At 34.1% G+C, this 24,604-nt stretch overlaps 1 protein-coding gene across 1 annotated transcript; it reads left to right on the top strand.

Annotated features, from left to right (window-relative positions):
- The first annotated feature begins 10,338 nt into the window (after positions 1-10,338).
- On the top strand, positions 10,339-21,116 carry LOC119638785. Its single transcript, XM_038035793.1, has 4 exons — positions 10,339-11,400; positions 16,304-16,636; positions 17,932-18,160; positions 20,683-21,116. Exons 1-4 carry the CDS (start codon positions 11,372-11,374, stop codon positions 21,073-21,075), a joined length of 984 nt encoding a protein of 327 aa, XP_037891721.1. The 5' UTR covers positions 10,339-11,371; the 3' UTR covers positions 21,076-21,116.
- The last annotated feature ends 3,488 nt before the right edge of the window (positions 21,117-24,604 follow it).

Genomic DNA, 24,604 nt, shown 5'->3' with positions numbered 1-24,604 from the left:
GAAGACACGAATATATTCCACTGCTTTCCACTGCTTGATTCTCTACCCATTTTCAAATCAATATTGATTAGCATATATTAGGTGTTTGCATGTATTTTGATCATTTTTTCACTTAAAAAAGGCATTTATTGAGAAAAACTGGAATAATACACATTAAAAATATTTCCAAGCATTTTCGACAACCTTCCCCCATCTTTCTGGTTACATGGCGATAATGTGTCAAAACGAATATTGGCTTGGAAGCGATCCAATCATCGATCCACTTCAGCATTTCGAAACCGCGTTTCAACTAAGCCATGCTACATCGATCTGAACAACGGCTAATTAGAAGGCACTGTGCCTGGTGAGTACGATGGACGCGGCAGAGCTTGCCTTTCGAATTGCAACAATGCTGTTGCAGGACTTTTTTGCAATCATACATCGTTCAAATTGTTCAATTGACGTCGGAAGACATCGGCAGAAACGTCGGAAGACATCGGCTTTGCTGATCCCACCATACGCAAAGTATATGTATGTATATAAATCATTAAAACCGAAACCGACAATTGGGATATGATGGAGCAACATCACTTCACATAAGCTTCTAAAAGTATTTGATGGGGTTCTGCAGGAGATTTGTTCAAATCAAACAACAAAAGTAATGATTGTCGAGAATGCAATTCTGAGCGTATCATGGCTAGCGTCCGTATACACCGAATAACTCATAATAGTAAATGGAAAATTGTTATTTTATGTATCATCGAATTTAACCGTTGTGTGCATTGATACTTTGCATTATTTTTTCATTGCCGCTGATCAAAACACATTCAAGTGCCTAGCAGTGGCTTGCAGGACTGGTCGATGGTTATTTAAACCATCTTATATCTCTTTTGTGGGATCTCCAATTAATGCTTCTATTTTTATCTAAATATAGCCCGAACCTAACACATCTCCTCCTATGGTGAGTGAGTACAAGGAATTATGCGTCATTTAACGTAAATTTTAACACTCCATTCAATGGCAACAATCAATTAACAGGCTTTCCTCTTTGACAAGAGATATTTACAAATACCTTTATATGCGTGAATATGCAGTGTATCCATTCAATGCACTTGCTTCTATATTTGTATATGTATGTATGTATGTATGTATGTATACATATGTTTATGTAAGTATATTGAAAAAACCATTGTTGAATAATTCTGTTTGTCTCTATTTGTCTGTCTTAACTCTTGTAATATTTTTTCTCTTAATTATCGTAAACATGCAACTTTTATATACGTGTGACTTGAAACTCATTATTATTTTCTTATCGAAACGACAACATTAGAATGCAAACGCATTGACAAGTGCAGAAATCATGTGAACGCAATCACTTTTGATGGTTGTGGGGAAATCTTGGTCTTGCAATGAAATTTAAATTATTTTCACAGGTTTCCCTAAGGTCAATTTAAACGTAGCTATCTCGGTCGGTCCTTTATGTAGATGATAAAACAGTCTAAAATCTATATATTGTCTGAGTAATTAATGCTTTGTTTTTTGTAATGATTGACAATATTATTGCTTTGTTTTCCTTCGTTGCTATAGAAACATTAACTTGTCTTGTGTTTTTTTAAACTAATCTTTAGTCGAGATGAACATTGCGTACTCAGCTTTCGTTATCGAATTGCGGCGAATCTCTTACTCACACACTGTAATCATATAGTCATGGCTACTAAACTATCCTTGTCCGACTGCCGTCTTCCTATCCTATCCTTCACGTACACTTTTGCCATCCATTTTCCTCCATTTCCTCTTTGAAGTTTCGTTTTCATTTATGTCATTTCTGTATTTCTGGCGCCTCGTTTTATAAACATGGCATGAGTCAGAGGATTTGTTAGAGCAGAAATATATTCCATCCATTTTTTGAACGTAGTGCGATCAATAAGAATAAGAATTAATATCCAAATTTCCGAATGTAAAATATGTTATAAGAAATGACGTAACTTCTTCAAACATGGACTTATGGAGAAGAGGAAAGTCCTTTCGCATAGATGTAAATTAATCCTTGCGGAAATGATCAAAGAAGTTAATTAAAGCAAGGCAAGCAAATTTATTTACTTAAAGTCCAAAATTACTCGCGCTTCTCAGCCATTGCGATAAAACCACTAATGAAATTTTACGCTCATCTTCTTCATATAATATTTTACTTTTTGTCTTGGATGCAGTTTCATTTAAGCCTTAGGGTTACAGTCATTATTTGATTTATTTGCATACACATATGGCAAAACATAGTTTATCCAACTAACCAAAGTGATAGAAAAAACTGACCAAAAGTGTATTTTCAGTTAAAGACGAATCCTTTGTTACCCTCCATTATTGTTCTAGAAGAAAAATTATATATATTTTTTTTGATATCTACACCAGATGTAATACGACCGACGTACATTTAAATGTATTTGAAATGCATATCATAGCTCTCGCACTTGATCCAAACATGTGTTTAACAAATTTCGATTCTTATTAGCAGTTGGATTGGGATATGTTGCAAATGCAATCACAAATTTGTTACATCTTGTTAGCTGCGTACGGATGGCGGAGTGGATTTAAAAACCAGAAAAGTAAAGAAAAACAGTGTATAGCAAAATCGGCAAAAATAAAAAAAAGAAAAAAGAAAAGAAAAATCTTATCCGTTAAGAGAAAACAAAAAGTAAACGTTATACGATAATAATAATGATGGGCATCCAACTTTAGTCACAGCATAACAGACATATGAGAGACGCCTTTAGTTAAAAACTTAAAATTTATTGTTGTTGTTATTACGTGTGCGCTTTCACAGGCATGCATATATATATATATATACCGGTATATGTAGGCATATGCACACACGTATGAGTGTTGAGTTACATAGAGTATCATCAATTTTTGTCACAAATGACGTCCGTTCATATTTGTACAAGAACCCAATTTCTCAAGAATTATTTAACCGGTCATTGAAAGATGGTTTGTTTACATTAATAACGTTGGTGACGTTATTGTCTTTGTTTTTTTTTTCTTTTTAATGGCCAAACTAGCCATTACCTTAGAATGGTTTGCATACACATATACATGCGTCCAGGCTGTTAATATTAAGTGGTTGGTTACTTGTTGATAATGATAGTGCTATGGCTTGCTTGAAAGCGAGCCAAATAATATTTTAATCTTTAGGCATATATATAATGGGAGCAGCGTTAGTTAGTCGTAAAATAAGTAAATGCAATATATATAAATTTCGAAACAAGCACACACATATGGGGATGTTATAGAACTTTCCTAAAGGTCTCTAATGCATTTAACTGCCGACCTTGCCTTTCAGTGGAGAAAAGCATATATAAACTTTGAAGTGGATCAACCAAATACATACATTCTTCTCATTTCCCGGCATTTTTCTATTCAAATATATTTCAATTTTGATCAATGTCTCTTATTTTAGATGTACCTGAACCTTTAATAACTTAATTGTCGCATGGTGTAGAGTAGATTTACTCGTTACGTTCTAACGATTCCATACATACATATGCTTATAAGCTAGTGTGTGTGTGCAAATGTTTGCCTATGCTTTTTTCTGAACGGTAAATGGATTTTATTTCCAACGACCATAACAATAACAAAAATAACAACAACAACAGAATAGCTGAATGTAAATACTCGCAATGTTTTTGTGCATTGTTGCTTTGATGCCAACATGCAAATATAAAACGCAATATAATCGACTATAAATGCAGCGTTAATATTGTTCGATGTAAATATCTATATGGGCATTGGAAGGTGTTATAGCTTTTGCATTATGAGATAGATACCTTTACAGTTAGACGCACACAAAAATAACTGAACTTTAATTCAGTGACGATGACATTCATACAAATTTCGAGGCTTAAATGACAATGAGTGCCTGACTAACTGTAATTTGGAAAACAGCTTAACAAATTTGCCTCATAAAACTACATTTATGCTGTTAAAGGAATTAAGAACCTGAACAGGGAACACTATATCTCGCTTACACCATATCTTCGCACTTCGAGGAGGACATCGGAAAAGTCATTTGGCACGAGATAAATTTTAAGAAAATTATTTATTCGCTACTTCCTCCTCGGCTTTAATCGCAGAAAGCTCTGATAATGAGAGCAAATTAAAATTTCATTCTCGTCCATCCGGTTTGGGTTACTCGAAGATATGCAAAGAGTTCAAATTTATTTCAATTATATCTAACATCATTAAAAACTAACTATTTAGATAGCCCGCTTCTCCTTTCCTAAGCTAAAAATGATTCGATTTTCCTTGATATATATTTTTTTTTATTATTATCCAACTATCACTTAAGTGTCTCGTCCGGAAGAAGAAAATACACACATATATATATATATATATCTACTTGCCGTTAGTGCGTATAAAAATTTTATAAATAAGTAAACAAGCATACAAGCATAAACTTTGTTAACTAAAATATACTGTTTATGCTATCAAGCAGTAAATTTAAGCGAAACATTAGCCAAACTTTCAATAAAAAAAAGTTGTGCGCAAAACTTACTTTTGGTCAACTTCTGCTAGTGACTGTTTATAGTTAATTTTTATTTACGCGTTTGGCAGTAATTTATTACTGAAAAGAACATTCCGGTAAATAATTTACTATACAATAAATGCGATAAACAATTGTTTTGCAAGACAGTTAAACCAAACAACAACAATAATGAAAATAACGCTTGAGCTGAATAAAATATTTAAATAATAATCGGCCTTCCAGAGAAACAGATTCAGATAACGACAGAAAGTTTAGAGACAATGGGGCAGCTCTTAAAAAATATCTACCGACAGATGATTTCATCAGGAACAAACTTTTGGAACTTAACTTCGGTCACTTACTCGAAAAGTGCATCAAAAACGTCTTCTTGAGACAAATCCAAAATCTTTTTTTTCTTCTCTTTTTTAATATGACCAGCTATCCAGAGAATTTGCCCATTGGTGCTGACACGCTGGAAATCAGGAAAGGTTATAAATAGAGAGCTGGGAAAAAAGGGAGTACTAGTGTGGGGAAGGCCACCGCTGGTTGGGGCCGAAGGCGGGATGTGCAGTTAAGGATTGACCTATGAGCACCGCATGCGGCATCCAGGACAAGTGGATGGGAACTCTGAGAAAGCCGCTTAGTCCCTTTAGAAGACGTAATTGGTGAACAAATCTTTTTCATCTCTGTAGAACACTTAATCTTAACACACTTGACCTAATATATAATTATACGACCAATTACTCACACACTTCTCACTATTCATGTAATACAGTGACGGTCGGAAAGAAGTGAAGTTAGAGAAAGAAGTAGGGAAGCGGCTGCAGGATAGTGGTTGTGTGCTCACTCGGTAAGTGTTATGCCTTTACCAACTGAGCCCTCCCTATAACTACGACAAACATAAACTCTACCACATTTAGAAGTGAGCCCGCGATTCTTGCCCACGCGACTTAAGTGCTTTCAGTTCCCATTAGTTATATATAGATATGTAGTGTTCAAGGGTGAAAACCTCCAGGCTTTCGTACTAAGCTCTTAATGATATCTTCATTAAGGAGCCAAAGAAGTATATTCTTGATCAGCTGCAAACTCAAGGTGCCACGTCTGCCGTTTCGTTTAACTACATTCCTCTATTGAAGTTGTGGTCCCTGGATTGAATGATAATCAAAAAAAAAAGGCTATAAAAAGCCCTAAAAAGCGAACGAACGAACGAATTCTTAGACTTTTCGTTTTAAAATTTACTAAAAATATTGTTTACAGAGTAACAAGTAAGAGTAGCTATGACACTCTCGTAAAAACGATAATCTTTGAAGAAATACATCTGGAATAAACGGTTCATAGAGAAAATGTACGATTTTCTTTTTACTGCAATAAAGTCAATGAAAATTACAGGCAGATGAATACACGTGCGTTAGTGTTATGCCGGGAGGGCAAAAAAAAAAAAAATTCTCTTACAGTAATATGTGCAGACGTAGTCTTAATTCGTAAACGGTTAAAAATTACTTCTTTGCAAAAATCACACACAAATAAAACCAAAAAGATTTTCGTTTGGGTATTTTATTTTTTTGTTTTTCTGGTTGTGTTCTCATATACATACATACATACACAATGCCGTACATAAGTTATTTCAACTTAAGATTGAATTTATGGTTTTCATGGTTAATCATCTCTTTGTGCGCCGTTTACTAGATGTGGTAGACGGTAGTTCTCAAGTTTGAGACGATTTTTCGCAAAAATTTTATTTTTAAGCTTTTGCTTTACTTTACACCCTTCTAAAACAAAATATGTTCGTATGCTTGAATCGCTTGGAGCTCTGACTAATTTCACCCTGTGATCAAAAAGTAAGACCAAAATTCCAGTTCAATTGCGCGGATATAACGGATACTAGAAATATTTTTCTCTAAATTGCTTGCACTGCGACAGACATTCGTCTCAGATGTTTACGGATTACTTTGAAGGCGATGAAATCGATTTAGAATAATGAATAGATTTAGAGAAGAAAAAATGAAATTGGTCTTACTTTTTGGACACAGTAGTAACAACTAAAACTTACAGGAACTTCGAGGGAACTTTTGCGGGTTTCTCGTTTCTCCTCTTTTGCTATATATTACCGATAGTGGTGGTTCGCAAATCAATCGATTCTCAAAACGGACGATTTTTTTTATATGTTAAACGACAGCGAGCCCTCAGCGTTAGAAAAGCCTTTAAGAACATAAGCATATAAGCCGCCAAGAAGCTAGTAAGCAATATGGCAAATATTTGATCTCGGGTCCAGACACCACTAAAAAATTAGACCTCAAATGTTTGCGTATTCCCTTCATTTCCGTTATATTTCACTATGGCCTGGCTATTAGGGTAACAAAGTGCGGTCAGCGCTAGTCGACTCTAACTGAATATAAAGCCTATTCTCTCTTATTTTGTATTCTACTTATGTGGTCATATTGAAGTTGTTTAAAGAGCTGTTCATTGTTTTCCTTTATTTTTTGCTATTTTAAGATCTACCATCAAAGCGTGTAAGCAAACACTATTGTCATTTCGCTTGTAACTTTCGCAAATGTACGTTAAAACGTTCTTTCTATTTGTCTATCCGTCCGCTTACTGGTTATTGATATAGACAATTACTTTTTTGCATATTTTTCTTCTTTATTTTTTTTTTTTTTATTAATTCATAATTTAAGTTTGAAAGCGACTAGGATGACCGTACCGTTATTATACTTGCTCACACAACAGCGGGTAAAGAAAATTAATAATGATAACAATTTTTTAAAAATCTTTGGAAAATTATTGCATAAATCATAAAAAAAAACCGCCTAGGAATTCAAAAAATGAAAATGACCCGTAAGGCATTTATTGATTAGAAATTATTGAGTTGTGTTGGGTATTCAAAATTCATCTTAAGACGAGTACATGTTTTTCACTTGTTTGTTTTTCTTTCAAGTCTTGGCCAAAGCCACAAAAAAAAAAAAAAATAGAAGAAAGAAATAAAACGTTTGTGAAAGACATGCATCATCGTGGTTGTTAATAAAAATAAAATAAATAAATAAATAAATAAAAACAGAAAAAAAAGCGAAAAAAAGGGAAAAAATGAAACCCTAAAATAAAACTGGGATGCCCTAACATCTTGAACGGGTATCAATACAACTACCACCCATTGTTGACTGTTAGGTTATTTGTTGTTATTTGTTATTCTGCGGCCATGCATGACTTTTGTTGCTTGCCCTGTTGCAGTTATTGGTGCTGTTCTTCACATTGAGTCACTGCCGTCGAACGTTAGGTTTACGTTTTTTTTTTTTTTATTTTTTATTTTTTATTTTTTTTTTTTTCAGAGCGAACACCACAAACCAAGCCAAAATAAAATGTAAAAAGAAAACATTAAGGACAACAAAGAAAAGAAAACGATGGCGTGCTTTATGTCTCTTACATTTCTTACAGGTGAACTTCGAGTTATGATGACGACACTCCAAAAAAAAGAAGCAAAACACTCATCTCTCCCTTTTCTCCCTTGTTAAGGGATATTGTGAAACTCGATGTTTTTTTCTTTTTCTAAACAACTTGAAAGTGGGTCTGTTTCGATTTAGATTAGCATCTCGATATATTGAAAAGTTTTATAGAATTTATTCAGTGCAAAGCAAACATGCTTTTCTTTGCACACATGCAAATCTTCGCTTAATAGTAAATCATAGTCTAGCAGAATTTGCAGAAAAATTTAAGTAATTAATTAATTACTTAAAAAATTATACAATTTTTCATTCGATTTGTAACGTTTGGGAACACGAATTAAGGAACTGAACAAATAGGTGGATTTTCAATCGAGACTTGGAAATCGGAAACTGAACCTACAAACTCGGCAATTCATTCCTCACACCAAAAAGGAAAATAATACTGTAAACACAGGCGCTACCGCATAGCCAAATAGCTAGGACGCGCAACTATCAAGTCGGCATAGTCGGGGGATCATACTTTAACTTGGATTGATGTTTGATCGTAGCTATATTGAGTGCTCGGTCGTTAAAGGCATAAAGCATCACTCGTTCCCATATGCCCACGTTGTGACTCCATATCGCTCTCTCTCTCTCTTTAGCCCTACCGTGTTACACGTGTAGAGGATAGTCCCTGAGTGGATTGTTCTGGTACTGCGATCAACAAGGAACACCAATTAATTTTTTCCTCTTTAAGTTTATTTACCCTTCAAATTCTTCCTTGTTAATGGTATGGCCCCGCGGAGGAAATTCATACTGCACAGCACCATGATAATGGAATCAAACGATTTTGGCAATGTTTTTTCGCTTTTGGTTTACCTTTTGCAAAATATTCGCTTGATTGGTGGTTTTCTTCTGGGTCGTGTCCATAGCTCCTTCCAACTCTAATCATGATAGTCACACGTACGCACGCATTTTCTCACATACACACACACATTCTCACATACACATTGTAGAAATCGAACAAAATGCTTTTTATGTCGCGCAGCTGAAACACTGCGAGTGAGGCATATGGATATGTCCAGGTTAGAAAGAAAAATATTTCTGATATTCGGTATACCCGGGCAATTTAACTTGAATGTTGGTCTTTCCTTTTAATCGCAGCATTATATATCTACATATATATATACATATATCTCTTAAAAGTTAATTGTTGAAACTGAGTTGAAAATAAGAATAATCCGCTCATAACCATAATAAAATCTTGAAATAAATTCCGAAAAAAGTTTTTATTATTACCATTGTAAGTAATTATTATAATTATCAAGACTTTAGATTGCAAAAATTTATTCGATCGCCCTATAGTAACCGCCTTTAACGTACAAAGTAAAGCTTGGACTAGAATTCGTTAGAAAAGCCGAACTGAGCGGATTTGAATCTTTGAAAACTTATTTCTTACATCTATTATGATTATTAAGACTTTTTAAATTGTAGTATCGCAGAGGTGATCTTCACCAGCAATTGACAAATGAAACAAGTTGTTGTTGTTGCTAAGAAAATCAATATTAAATCTCAGTTATGTGGACTAGTTTTTGTAAACGTGAAAGCGCCAACAAGGTAGGAACATGCAAATAAGCGAATAGAAGCTTAATCAAGACGAATGAATTGAATTTGAAAAATGAGGCTTGAAACGAGACTGATCTACTTGTTGTGTGCTTCTATTTTATACATTGAGTAAACGATTGAAGGAAATTTTATTTGAATAAGTGGCCACCATAAGCATTCTTGTTGCATTTAAAGTAAATGAAAATTAAAAGTTAAAAAAAAGTCATGCATAACGAAGAGTCTTTTAAAACCTATCGAATATTCATTGATATTACAAATGTTTTTTTAATGTACAATAATTTTCTTACGGTGTACCTTCACTGACGGTTGCAGTTTTCGTTTTGTCTTCTCTTCATCGTACATTGTAAATCTACGTATTATGGAGCCTGCCATAGTAGGCAGATTGACTTTATGTCTTTCAGTCATTCAGTCAGTCAGTTAGTCAGTTAGTCAGTCAGTTAGACAGCCAACGAACCAATGTCAGAATGATACGGCAGAAGACAAAGTAGTAGTAGTAGTAGTAGTAGTAGTAGTAGTAGTGGTAGTAGTAGTAAAAAGCCTAAACAGTTTATGAACAAAGTTCAGTCTTTGCCGAGATTTTATCGTAAGCATACAACACAACAAAATTTAATTGCGACTGCGCAGAGTGTAATGTATGAGTTATAGCAAAGTTCTTATTTGATTCCAGTGCAGTTTGCAGCTCATATCATATCAGTTAAGCGTTAGCATTGCAACGCGTTAGTCACAGTTTTACTCTATTTGTTACTAACGCGTCCTGCATATTTATCTTTTTATTTATATCAAAAAAAAAAAAAATAGCAAATAAATAAATAAATAAAGAAAAAAACGAAAAGAACGAAAACGAAAAATCTTCTCATGCACTAAAGCGAAATAAAGCGGTGATATGTCAAGCGGTTTAAATTATTACTTAATAAAAGTGACCGTTAAATGAACTAAGTTGTGAGAGCAAAAAAAAAATTGGAAAAAACATCTAATAAATTATACGCAACATTATTATTTTGAAGACGATAGTCGCGTAAACTTAAATAATTCAAATTTTGCGATTTATTTTTATTTATTTTTTTTTTGTTTTTGGGTTTTTTTCCTTCGACGAACTTTGCGTGGAAATATTGGACGTCTGCATTTTCGTCATATATATTCAATGTGAAATTTATTACGCCCAACCCACCAGTCAATCGTCAGTGTTCAATCTTATGTTATACTTAGTATTCCTTTTATGTAAAAAAAATTACAAATTGTTTTACTCTATCTATGCAAACAACAGCGAGATACTAACTAATACGACTCCTACTGCCTCCATTGCCTCCATTGCCATCGTGCATGTCTTATGCTCAGCTGAACATTGCTTAAGATAATATTCCTTTAAAAGCCATATAAGAACGTTATATAGCGGCTTCTTTGCCAGGCAGTGTATTTAGTTGACTGTGAATCTATCTTGATGTATGTAATGTATATGTGTGTGTGCGTACATGCCATATATTGTCAGTGAGTGAGTGAGTGAGTGAATTGAACATTGTTTATTCATTCATAGTTCTTTCTTGTACGTGAATAACAAAACAATGCAATTGTAGTGTGGCTTTTGTCGTTGTGGTTGTAGTGGTTAGTTACTTGAATTAACTGAAATTGTTAACGCGAAACACATAAACGTCAACTCGGCAAATTGATCTAAACTAAATTGTGCGTTTGGGTGCATGCGTGTATGCCCCCCTACCCCCCACCCCCTCCGCGTTGCTTCTTTACTTGTATTGTTACTTGTAATTGTGTGTGTGTGTGTAAGCGTGTACGTTTGTATCGTTAAAATTCAAGTTACAGTTGTACTGTGAATTTGCACAAAATGCTTTTAATAAAATTCATTATTGTAAGGTGAGTATTACTTAAACGGCTAAGATATTTTTCTTAAGAATTCTTTGCAAATTGTGGATTTTCTTCATTATTCATTTAAGTGCATTAGACAATTTTCTAAAAATTGTGTCAATCTATAAATGGTATAAGGAAGTGTTTGTGTACGTTTCTCTTGCTATCCCAACTCGATACAAGTGCTTACGTATATGTGTATATGCCTACCAGCAATGCGACTTGAGTTTTAGATAACAAGCAAAGCAATAGCAGTAGTAGTAGTAGTAGTAGTAGTAGCAGTAATAGTATTAGTAATAGCCTTTATTGAATTGCTTTCAACAGAAACGATGTATTCTGCTTAAAGCAATCGCATCTATTTATAAAAATGAATTGGAGAAAATAAACTTATTAAAAACTAAACACATACACGTACACATACACGTTCATTACTTAAATTTGAAATATTTGTACGAAGAAAATTCGAATGCAGTAAAAGAATGAAAAAGAAGAAGTTAATGACACCAGTCTTAGAATAACAATGAAAACACACACACATACGTAAATATAGGTGCGTGCGATTTCTTTTCTAACATTTCTATGAACTTACGATGAACTTATGATCGTGCGATCTGTGGTGAAAACAGTTTTCGTCGTAGCCTCTCATACATTATTGATCTTCAGCATCTATTGATATATTCTCTCATCTAACTTGACAACCAGAAATTTGTCCTCATTCGTCTTTAAAGCAAAATAAGTCTCCTACGAAAAGAATGCATCCTCTCTAGTCCTACGTATTCAGATCGCTTTTCATCACATTTTATCCAAAGAAAGCAATTTACCGAACATATGCAATTATAATTGATCAAGAGAAAATGGATCAGAGAAAGATAGATAGACAGATAGATGAATAGAAAAGTAGATAAAAAGATGGAAAATTTTTTGCGTCAATTTTTTGCACGACATATTCTGGAATAAAGCCACACGAAGGCAAAATCCAAACACCTAATCTCACACTAGCACAGGGGATGTAGGGTGATAGAATGAAGGGTAACGATCTGTAAGAGTTCACATCGAGGTAATGTGAAATTTCACCCGAATATCATAGGTCCACTAGATATCCATATGCTGCCACTAGCTCCCGAAAAAAAAAAGAAGGGACAAATAGAGAGAGAAAGAGAACCGAATGTGCTTGGTTTAGGACAAACCACAACTTCCCTTCTTACTATTTGAAATTCGATTTAATATATAATTGATTTCTTTTTTATGAAATTCACACATTATTTACGGGCATATATGTATATAACTTATATATATACATATATATATATATGTGTGTGGTCCATTTTGCATTGTCTGAATTTGTCTAAAAAGTGAAATTTTGCTTACCTTTTCCATAAAAAATCCACAAGAAAAAAACTGAAAACTCGAAGATGAGGTATAGCTTTTTCGAACTATACAATAGGTATTGCCACGTATTTTGATACGAAGCGTCAATGCACATAGTGGTTAGATATGATGATTTTAACCTTTCTCTACATAAAATAACAGTTTTCCATTCGGTATTATTGAGCTATTCAGTGTATACAGACGCTGATCATGGCACCCTCAGAATTGCATTTTCGACAGTCATTGCTTTTATTGATTGATTTGAAGGAATGTGTTGCCGAAGGCCATGAAAAATTTTTAGAAGCTTATGCTGATGTTGTGTTCTATTGCGATTGCCGATGAAAATTGGATGTGCTACGACAATCCTAAAAGTAAAAAGTCATGGCTTATTCCAGGAGAGTCATCCGCATTGGCATCGAAACGGAATATTTATGGCCCTAAAGTTTTGCTGTGCATTTGGTCGCATCAGCAAAGTATAGCGCATTACGAGCCACCAAACCAAATCAAACTCTTGTTGCAGATGTCTAACGACGTCAGCTGAACAAATTGAACGATGTGTGGTTGCAAAAAAGGCCTGCAATAGCTTTTAACAGACGTGAAGTCATTTTTTTGCGTGGCCGCGCTCGGCCATACATCGCAGGAGCTGTGAAGAATACATTGTTGAAACTTGAGTGGCAAGTTCTGGCGCGTCCATTGTACTCAGCTGACATAGTGCCGTCGGATTAATCCTTGTTCAGATCGATATAGCATGACTTAGTTGACACGCGGTTCCGAAATGCATCGCTCCCAAGCCAATATTGTGCTTTCGACGTGTTATCGGCCTGTTGCCCGAAGGATGAGGAAAAGTTGTCGAAAATGACGGAAAATATTTTGATTAATGTATATTGTGTCAGGTTTTCTCAATAAATGCCTTTTTCAAGTGAAAAAATGATCAAAATACATGCAAACACCTCATATATATAGTAAAAAGCTTTTGTCACAACATTGAAGGAGAAGAAAATATTTTCTTTAAAAACGCCCATTGGCGCGCCTACGATTAATAAAAATGCGGACAAATTTCAGGTCTTTCTCGTAATTGATGGTTAGCAAGCATGCGTTAAAAGATAAACGTAGCTTTTCGACTTGTTAACAAGCCGTCTTACCTGAATCGATAAAGATACAAAACAAATCTGAAATAATGACAAGATGATGAAATACGGCATCATATACTTTATATCTGTTCATATATCCTGTGCATGGTTGCATACCGCATATCCGATTTACAAGTATTACATACATAAATTATTGCGAACTTACACGCGATTTTATGACTTTGTCGTGCAAAGCATGAGACTAATAGATATATAAATGCCACTGCTGGCAATTAGCTTAAGATTTTTTGCGCTGTTAAGAAAATCTTAAGCAACACGTAGATGGATGCACTTATTCACTATACATTCTTTATACATTGTACACATGCATTGTATGTGTGCTGGCGAAAATTAAATTTAACTTCACCTAATTTTCTTCTTTCTTTGCATTACATAACAATTTTCTTTACTACTTTTCTGCTGTGAATTATAACAAATTGCACGCAATCGCCCATTTCAACGTAATGCTGATGAGAAACAATCCCCGTGTGTGTGTGAGTATGCGAATATATACACGTGCGTAATTAGCAGATGAATTATTTATGGTGTCTGTATCAGCAGCATAAACAACAGCTGAGACCATAAAATATTGATTAATAGTGCAAATGAAAGCCACAAATGTACGCACATGTGTAAGAGATTATTTTGTTATGAGTTTTGTATATGGAAATTAAAAAATATCCACTTTGAGATAAATCTTCTAATGTAATCGTCACTTGAAATGTTCCATTTAAATGCTTATTTATTGATATCTAGCGAAAGGTGATTCAGTCATTCGTTAACATTAAAAAATGCTTGAAATTAAATATCAAGTTATTATTACTTGGTTAATTAATTACGTAGGTGTACTGTAGGCTACTTGTTGATAAGTCATTGCACAAGTCCACCAGACCGCTTCCACCATCTCCTTCCTTTTTCTCTTCCTCGCTTCTCCTTTTATCTCACCTCGCTTCTGTCCGACCATCACCGTATGACGCAATTACGGGGCATCCGCTAAGCGCAAGCATTTTTTTTTTAATTTTTGCCAAAAATATACGACCACCATCTCCTCTTCCTCTCCCTATTTGCAGAGGATGCTTTCATCAACGCACACTCTCCTGCGTAATCGTAACATTCTTTTCACTTTTCTCTGTTATATTCCCAGGCGAGTTCCATACCGACCATAGGTCTTAGGGAACGTAAAACTTATGGTAATGAGTTTTTTAAGAAAAAAAAAAAACAAGCGTGAATAATTGTTACTTTTTGAGAAAATGAGAAACGACGTCGAAAATATATTACGATATAATCCTAAAATGATAGGGTTAAGCGTGTAAACGAAAAGAACGCATAAAGATTATAAAATATAGGACAAGCTGAGGCTAGAACACTAACCCTAAAACGTTTATATCAAAAGCAAGTCAACGCCCTGTACCTGTCCACGGTCCTACTCTTCACCCTACAGCACTTCCCGTGAGTGCATTAAATTTCATCAAAAGGTAGGGCATGCGAAAATGTCGCTGCAAATGTCAGATTGAACAAAAGAAAGCTGTCCAGACAGAAGGACAGACATGCCTAAACAGGTACAATGAAAGCTAAGTCTATCTCCTGTCCTTCTGAGTACCGCATCCACACAACCTTAATATACTCGTGTTTCGCAAGTGATGTAATTCATAGAAATAAAAAATAACTCTATACAGATTCTGTCCGTTCCCATTGATAAGTAGACTTTCATTTCTTTGACTTATTGAGAGAGAACCAAAGAAACAACTTAAGCGAGCATATCTTTATAAGTGAAGTCGAAAGGGTGAATTACTTTGCCATATGATGTGACAAATAGTTGAAACTATGTATCTGAAATAGCAAATGGATATTACATCCAAGCTTTGCATCTACTTCTTGCACCTAGTCTTTGCATCTAGTTCTTAGACCTTTGATGATTCATTAATAGAAAAATAACATATTTTGAATCAGATAAATATAGATAAACTTGGATGCCTTTTACGTAAATAATTTCCTCTTAAATCAAACGATTCAAATAATTGCAAATCAAAGCTCAACACTCGATTTTTTCGAAATATATCGAATCTTTCCATCGTACAAATGCTCATTCATTAAATTATTAAAGCAATCATTTTCAAATGTACCCCAAAAGTAAAAAAAAAAAAAAATATCTCTCGTCGTAAGTTCTCTACGTAGTGGGTAGATGTGCAAAGGGGAAAAAGGTTTTTTTTCTTCTTTTGAAATCCACAATGAAGCAAACAGGTATAAAATTACAAGAATATCATATATACATATATATATATATATATATATATATAGCAACAAAGTCTTTTTTTTTTTTTAATTCTATCATTGTAAATAAGGATTCCGATGTACGTATGTTTTCATTGTGTACACAATAATTATAACCCTTACCTTTTTTTTTATATTTGCAGTTTACTTTATCATATGTGCTGCGGTTCCGCAATCGCCGGAGCGCAGTCAAACATCCAAGACAATAAAAAGGAAACAAAATCTACTGTGAAACAATCTAACATTTATAATATTAAAAGACTGAATGCAGTAACAAAAGAAACATTAATTGAAAGGAATAAACAAAGGCCGCAAAATAAGCAGGAACAAAAAAAGCATCAAACGGAATTAAAGTCTAATGACCATTTATTCGAGGGTGTAACGGCGACGGCGGCGTCTCTTAAACAATCAATAAATCCAAAAAAGTATAAAAACCTAACAAAAAGTTCGCATAAACTTAATAAGAAAATGTTAAAGTAAGTATACATGAGTTTAGCACGAGTCCGATAAGACCGATAAATATATAGCTTTAACGTTTCATTACAATTGCATGCCAAAAATAAATTCCAATTACTAAGCTAAGATGACAAATGCGATCATATCTTAAGATTAATTTTTTTTTTTTGCACCAACAACTAACAAATAAAAGATAGAGTATATAGAAGTGTATATAGAAAATCCTATGATTGTACGATTGTTTTGTATAACATTTTAAGTCTATCTAGGGCGCCTATATTCACCCATTTCGTACCCATTTTCCAAATACAACTTCTTTGAAAATAAGTTTATTTCGTCGAGCCTTACAAATGGTCACAATATTTCCATGTCCGTAAGCGGCGGCAGCTATAGGCGACGTAATCCCTAGCATAGATAAGGAAAGCCGAACCTTTCTTTTGTTCTTAGTATTATTATTACTATAGTCATTAATTTAGCCAGAGCCATACATTCTAAGGCTAAAGTTGAGTACGAGCCCGTATGAGTAGTCGAACAGGCAAATGACCGCGAGTAACAACTCAATGATTGGGGGTCTGAATCTCAAGTGCGATGTAGTGTTCAATACAAGCGACCATATGGTCCAAGTTATCCGGTAAATTTATAAATTTACAAAACATTCAGACAATGAATAAATAAATAAGAGCAAAGTCTTAGAGCACTAGCATCTGAGGCTATCGGCTTTAATGAAAACTCCACGGCAGTTGAAATTTGAACCCACGATAACCGCACGGATAGTGCCGAACTTTCTTATTTCCACATCCGTAAGCAGAGGATGAGGTTAAGGTTTTATTACGGTCCTGCCTACGATATGTAGAAACTCGTAAAACAGACGCCATTAAAAATCCATGTTTTTTAAAACCATTTGTCTATCCGTTCGTCTTTCTATTCAAAAACTTGCCAAAGTCATAAAAGTGAATATGAAAACCTAAAATTTGACCCTTATATGCATATCAGTCTGTCGATCAAACTAAAAGTTCACGAGAGTTCGCTTCAATCACTTTAATTGCAGCGACAGAGATGGAGATCTGTTACGCAAAAAAAAGCCAAAACTTTTTATTTAGATCCAGCTTTCATTACCGACCTGAAATATGCCAACGAATCACTTATAGAAGTTATCTTCTTGTTGACCTACTAACGAGAAGATGGATATTTTAGAGACGAATGTATATATATATGCCTATATATATATATATATATATATATACGTATATATATATATATGTGTTCTTTAACTAAATCCAATTTATTAAGTTTTCTTTTTCGATCACATTTTTAGCAAATTAGGTTTCACTAAAGTTAAAGCGCCCAACAGTCATAACCGGAAACGTTTGGCCATCGAGTCACGCCGTCACGCTTCGCCTGATGATTCACACATGTTCATCATAAAATTGCCGCCAAATATGCATTACTATAGCCATCCTAAAGCATATGCTGCAGCAACAGACTCCAAAAATTCATTGACTCCAAAGACGCTCAAACATGCTGAAGATGCTAACGGGAAAAAGGTAAACAAGTTTTTTTTTGTTTTTTTTTTTTTTTTTTTTTTTTTTTTTCTTTTTACCTCAATTACACATTTCTTCATGTAGAACAAAAAACAAAAAAGAAACAAAAAGGAGTACAATAATAGTACATTTTTAGACATAAATACTTTGCTCAATGTTACACAAGACGATGCACGCTTCTAAAAAATGATTGTCTTCTCAAATCTCATAAGTAGCGAAGCAAACTATATTTGTCGGTTAGATGGCATGTGTTAGTGCCTTTGCATCAACTTTGCAGATAAACACGAACCAGTTTATAATACGTATATACAATTTTGAAATTTCGCAAATTGCAAACACACGCACATTTCTATGAGAAAAGAAAAGAACATAAAACAAGCATCGCAAATAAATATTCATCTTGGCAGAAATTTTTGCATACCCTTCGTCTAAGCAACACACAATTATAACAGCATTAGTTTGCAAAGAAAAAAAAATCAAAACAACTCTCTGAACTGTTGCGGTTGCAGCGACTGCGAATGTGTAAAAAAGAGTTGTCTTACGGTAAATGAAGACGAAGAACACAAACAACACTATTGTGAGCAAATCTAATTATTTCTCAGTAAAAGATTTGGTCATAGATAGCTTTAAACTGCAGACAATAGTAGCAAATGCGGCTCTCGATCCATTGAAAAATTCAAAATCCCAAAGGCACCTTGTACGTCTCTCAATGTAAAATAAAAGAAATTACATTCTCAGTTGTCGTCCAGAGGAGGATTTGTCGAGATAATTTAATCTCGTGACTGCTACAAGGGAAATGGAAATCATAAGCGTCTCTGCTTCACCCGACTTGTACCTACTTAGTTAGTCAGACATATAGTTATTATGACGTTCACAAATATCTCAGTAATCTCGTGGCTGCTCGAAGGGGTATGACATCATATACGTCTTTGGTTCAAATGAATAGTGTTGTTGGTTAGTTAGATACTTAGTCACAGCTATATGCTAATAAGAATAAGAAGAATAAATGATAAAAGAAATTTTAATTCGATTCTAGATAGGCTTTGGGTGTTGAAATGACTTTCATTAAGCTTTCTTTAAAAAGTCTCTTATAAAAGCAACTGAACTCTACACTACGAATAGTGGATTGGCCTTAATTTGAAATAAATATGCAGCTAAAGGCTTTAAGAAAGGCATAGGATTAAATATCAATATTTTAACGAAAGCTAATCCTTGCTTACCCCTTTGGGCCACTAACGCCATGAATGGCATAAGAAATTTTTCACAAAATTCTTAGTATAAATAGTCGCCTCTGTTTTATGAACCAATCAGTCTTCATTTCGTCCACCTGAAGTGAAATTCGTATCATCCTTCTCCATTCTTTATAATTTACATTATTATGTAAGTATCATATGTCCAGCATTTGTAAGCTTTGGTGCACTTCTTTGGACTAGACCCGACACATAAAAGTCCCTTCACTAAAAGCACGTAATAAAACTTAAGATTTAAAGCGCTCTCGCTTCTTCTAATGAAAATTTTACTTTTTTTCTAAAGATCCAAAACTTCAATGCCTGAACTCCCTACTTATACCTATACCTTCTCAGTATTTTTAGGAGAAAAACTTTACGAAATCGCAGATTATTTTTCAAAAAATCGCTTAGGTTACCTATTGGAAGATGATCATGCAATTTTTATAACTTATCATAGTGCCTGTCACTCAGATATGGTTTCGCATTGAAAGAAGCATTGACGTAACAAGATAATGTTGTAAATCAAATGAAACACTTAAGAATAGGTTTATAGCATGATTTTTGAATTCTTGCCAATTATGGCCACACTAAGGATACACGTAAAAGACACACACACGCTAAGAGCGATGAAATCGATTTTCTTTGAGGTCATAATCCTTATTTCAACAAGTGACCACAGACTAGGGACTGACTTTCTTCGCCACCTCGAAAAAAACAAAGAAGGAGAAAATATGGTTAGCCAAGCGAACCCATTTCGTTATATAAAAAATTTATCAAAAATATTTGCCCTTTATATCCTTCTTATAGGGTATTCGGTGCAAGTGGGTTAAAAACACTTTGTAAATTTAATACGTATGCTGCGGTAGGAGTCGAAAGAAAGGAAAAATGATTCTTTGTCCTTGATTTGAGTGCATTAACACACAAGTTGTTATCAATGAATGGTTTTAATTAAAATTTGTTACACGACATCGTTATTATTGAGGAACATATATTTTATGCACACACATATATACACACACACACACACCTATTAACATGCATAAACATACATTTATGGCTAAAGGGGTGGAACAATTCTAATTGGCATTTTTACTGTCTCGAACATATTAAAAATTGAAAGGAGAGCTCGCTTTTAAGAGACTTTTGAAAGAGTGTGCATTAAAATAAACATAAAAGCATTTAACCTAAAGACAAAGAAACATGATAATAAAAACAAAAACAAAACAAAAAAAAAAAACAAAAAAACACAAAAAAATGTATTTAATTTTATGTATTTTTACTTATATACGTTTGAAGGTTTCATTTCCATTCAGCTCAAATGGCAGGCCGGGGCGTATTTACCATTGGAATTTGCCAGTTTTAAAGAAAATGCTGCAAGACAAACAACGTTACCCAACGGCAACGAATACGTCGCCAAAGAAAGCGGAAAAACTTATTGATATAAAGAACATACCAACATGGTCAAAACCGTGGGAGAATGATTCCATTGAGAAATCTTACGGTCATGATGCAACGACAAACTATAAAAAACCACTAAAACGTAAATCACCAACGTACTACGCACCAGCGAATGCAGTCAACAAAAACAGTTTTAATAAATATTTCTCTGGCAATGGCAAGCCCAAGGGGTTCTACGTCATTAAAGAGAATCAGAAAAAGCCGTCATACTATAAAAATATCATAGTGTAAAAAATTTGATTTAAACTAAGCGTTATGAAAGAAAAAGAAAAGAAAAGCAAAAAAAAACTCCAACTTTTCTTCATATGAAAACATAAAATTTACATACAATACAAACTATGAAAAGAAATTTGAAGTTTTAGAAGAGCAAATGTAGTCCTTAAATACATATTCTAATCAGCCATCATAGTCTAATGCATGGATTCTCTCAATTATGCTATGTACCTACACGACATACATGATAAAAAAAAAAAAAAAAAAAAAACAAAGATCACATTATATAATTCCAGCATCATAGGGGCTTAGGAATCAAAGAAAGGAATTTTTGTTTAGAAACTTAAAAGCGAGCAACGAATTTATTAATATCCAACAGTATGGTACACCCATACCCACGCACATTATCTTGCTTGAGAAATTCTGCAAACTAAACCAGAAAGCATTTGTAAGCGAAAGCAAACCACAAGTTTTATCACAGGGGCATTATTTTAATTTTATAGTCGCGACAAACAGCCCAAAACACTAAAAAAATCAATCAAAAATATTCAGAGCTTTTCTTAGATGAAAAACCATAAATCAATTTAGATTATATAATATACTAACAAATACATGCACATACATTAGTGTATCTAATAATGACATATTGTTAAATGAGGTACAAGTTGTTAAGATCAGATATTTCTGTCCTTTCAAGTTTTCAAAATCTCATAATATTTCTCGAAAAAGGAAATCGGACTCGAGCTATAACAGATAGAAACATCACCGTCCACATTTAAGCAATTTCTTAGTAAATTTTGAATTTACATACTTCCCAAAGTACGGTTTATAGAAAGCTACGTTCATAACCTTTTTTTAAGATTTTAAATGTGAAATAAGAAAGTGTTTCTAACCACCCTTCACTATATATGGAAATGCAACGAAAAAGCAAGAACTTCGTGACCGATGTCCATCTGTTCACTTGCCTGCTTACCGAAGTCAGCACAAGACGTTTAATCTAAGAAGGAAATCTAGATCAGATTTCTAACAATTTCGCGAAAACTGATTAATGTTGAAACTAACGAATAAAAAAAATCCGAAATTGTCTGTGAAAATGACGATTTTTAGGGAAAAAATTGGCTTATAAAGCAACTCGCCGTAATCATGTGGGAGCGCGATGTGAATTATAACCTCCTAGTAATCTGTATACAGTGAAGATGGAGCTTCGTCCGCGATCAAGTTGATTCGAAATCCAACACTCTCAAACCAACCATATGATCCATATTTCCCATATGTAGTTTTTGAAAAGAGGATGCAATGGGCGGTAGGAATCAAAGGGTGCCTATTTCTTTCCTCTTTTTTTTTCTGTACATACGGACATCTGCGTACCTCAGCATTTAATAATCATAAAAACTTTGAGCTAAAGCTCGTTTCTTTTCGATGTAGAGAAATCGAATAGAACTGAATTTAATGAAATAATAATTTAATTATAATAACAATTTTATACACAAATAAATTTTTATAAATAATTTAAAAAATTGTTTTTACTTAATAAAAACTGCTAAGAATTCACGTAAGTAATCGGCTTGCACCTCTTCAAAAGAAAAACTTAAATTGCGTATAATCTAGAAAAGTTTACACTCAGAACAGAATCAGTCCACAATGTCAGTACGATATCGTTTTATAAGCATTTAACGAATCTTACTTTTCATCCCTAAGCATAACTGAACTATTTGTGACGACGACAGCATCATTCCCAGTTCGCCTTGAAGAGAATAAATATTTCTTGCTAAGGCATAAAAGAATTAAACAGAAAAAAGTGACCCACCATTAAACACCCTACACCACTTTGCTTGATACAATTATTCATATAACGACTTTTTAACATAAGGCTGTACATGTGCAGTGATCGGAAAAGTAGTCGGTTCCGACACATTTTTATCGGTTTATCAAATCTCTTCAAAATGTCTCAAAATTGCATAACTTGGACATAGGAATATTAAACGGAATGACGTATAAAATACGTCAAGTCGTTCTAGACGTTGTCTACATCCGCGCACCTTCAATGTTCCCTGTATTATTAGTGGTGTAGGGTATAAAAATCCCAGCTCAATTTTTTAGTTGAGCATGGTTTTACCTCCACGTCCAAAACGTGCGCTAAAGGACATTGAGGCATATATATTACCCACGTGTAATTAACCGGACTATGTGTTTCATGTCGCTTTGGCATCAGATAAAGTTTGACCATATCAGAAACTTGATTTCAATTTTAGAATGATTTTTGATAGCAATCATCTCTAAGCAACATTCGTTCTTCGAGAAAGTGCATAAACAGTTTTACATCCTATTGAATAGTAACTCCGTTTCTTCACACCCCAGGATACAGTTCGGATAGATAACGACTTATATAACAAAAAAACCCCGAGAATGAAAAGCGTAATTTTTCTTCTGCCGAATCGTAACGTGTAGTGAGAGTAGCGTATCCAAAAACAAGAAAACCGATGATACTGGCCAAGTGCAACAAAATGAAATTTTGAATCATGACTTACGTGACTCTTTAATGTAATGGATGATGTAAAAGAGCTCAGTGATTTTTTGATCTTCTTTTGAGCTTCTTATGGCAGCCTGCTATATTTAAATGGTTCCAAACAGTCATGCGGTTATTGTTTAGTGCCTCCGCTATTTCCTGACAGCTTGCGTGCCGCTCTTGCTCCACTAATTGCGAACTTTTATCGACCATTTCAGTGACTGGCCGATCAATTGCGAGGTGCATCTTTGGCATCGAAATTTTCGAAACGGATCCGAGCAAACCACTCCTGCAGCCTTCGCTCACTTGCAATATTCTCACCCTACACTCCACAAATTTTTCGATATGTTTTTGCATGTTTTACCCTTTTTATGGTAAAAAAAGCATCACATAGCGTATTTCTTCAGATATTTCACCCATTTTCAAATCAATATAACTTTTTGTATGCGGAAAGAATTAGAAAACTATCTGGACAAAAAATGTAAGCAGAAATGTCACCCTTCAAGCACATGTTCGTGTAAGACAACCAGACAAGTGTTGCCCGATATATAGGCATCAATACTATTTGCCGGCAATAAACGGCGGAGACTTTTTATATCACCCATTATATTCAATTGTATCTGAAAAAAGACATAATAACCCTATGAATAATGATCTTTCGCATGGAAAAATCATTGTTTTTTCTTTCACTCTTGACTAATATCGCACAGAAATATAATTATTATATCCCTTGGATAGAGGAGTTTATAGAGAATACATAGTTAATATTAAGGAAAACGCTCAATAACCAAGAATTTCATTTCGTATGCTTAGCCATACTTGTGTTGTATAGCAAGCTTTTATAAATCCACCAGTGAAGGAATACATTACAGCATAAAGTACAACTATTCATTGCAATCGAATCGAATCTTGGATACCCTTCGATTGTAATGCAAAAACATGTCGAGTTAAAACAGCCGATAATCGAACTGACAGTTAATAATATGCAGAAATATACAAGTAACACAACTAACAACACACAACAACATCTTTATCTCATCA

This window comes from Glossina fuscipes, unplaced genomic scaffold (genome assembly GCF_014805625.2).
Source record: "Glossina fuscipes isolate IAEA_lab_2018 unplaced genomic scaffold, Yale_Gfus_2 109, whole genome shotgun sequence".
Taxonomy (NCBI): domain Eukaryota; kingdom Metazoa; phylum Arthropoda; class Insecta; order Diptera; family Glossinidae; genus Glossina; species Glossina fuscipes.
The sequence above is the reverse complement of the archived record's forward strand: the minus strand, read 5'-3'. Positions and strand labels throughout refer to the sequence as shown.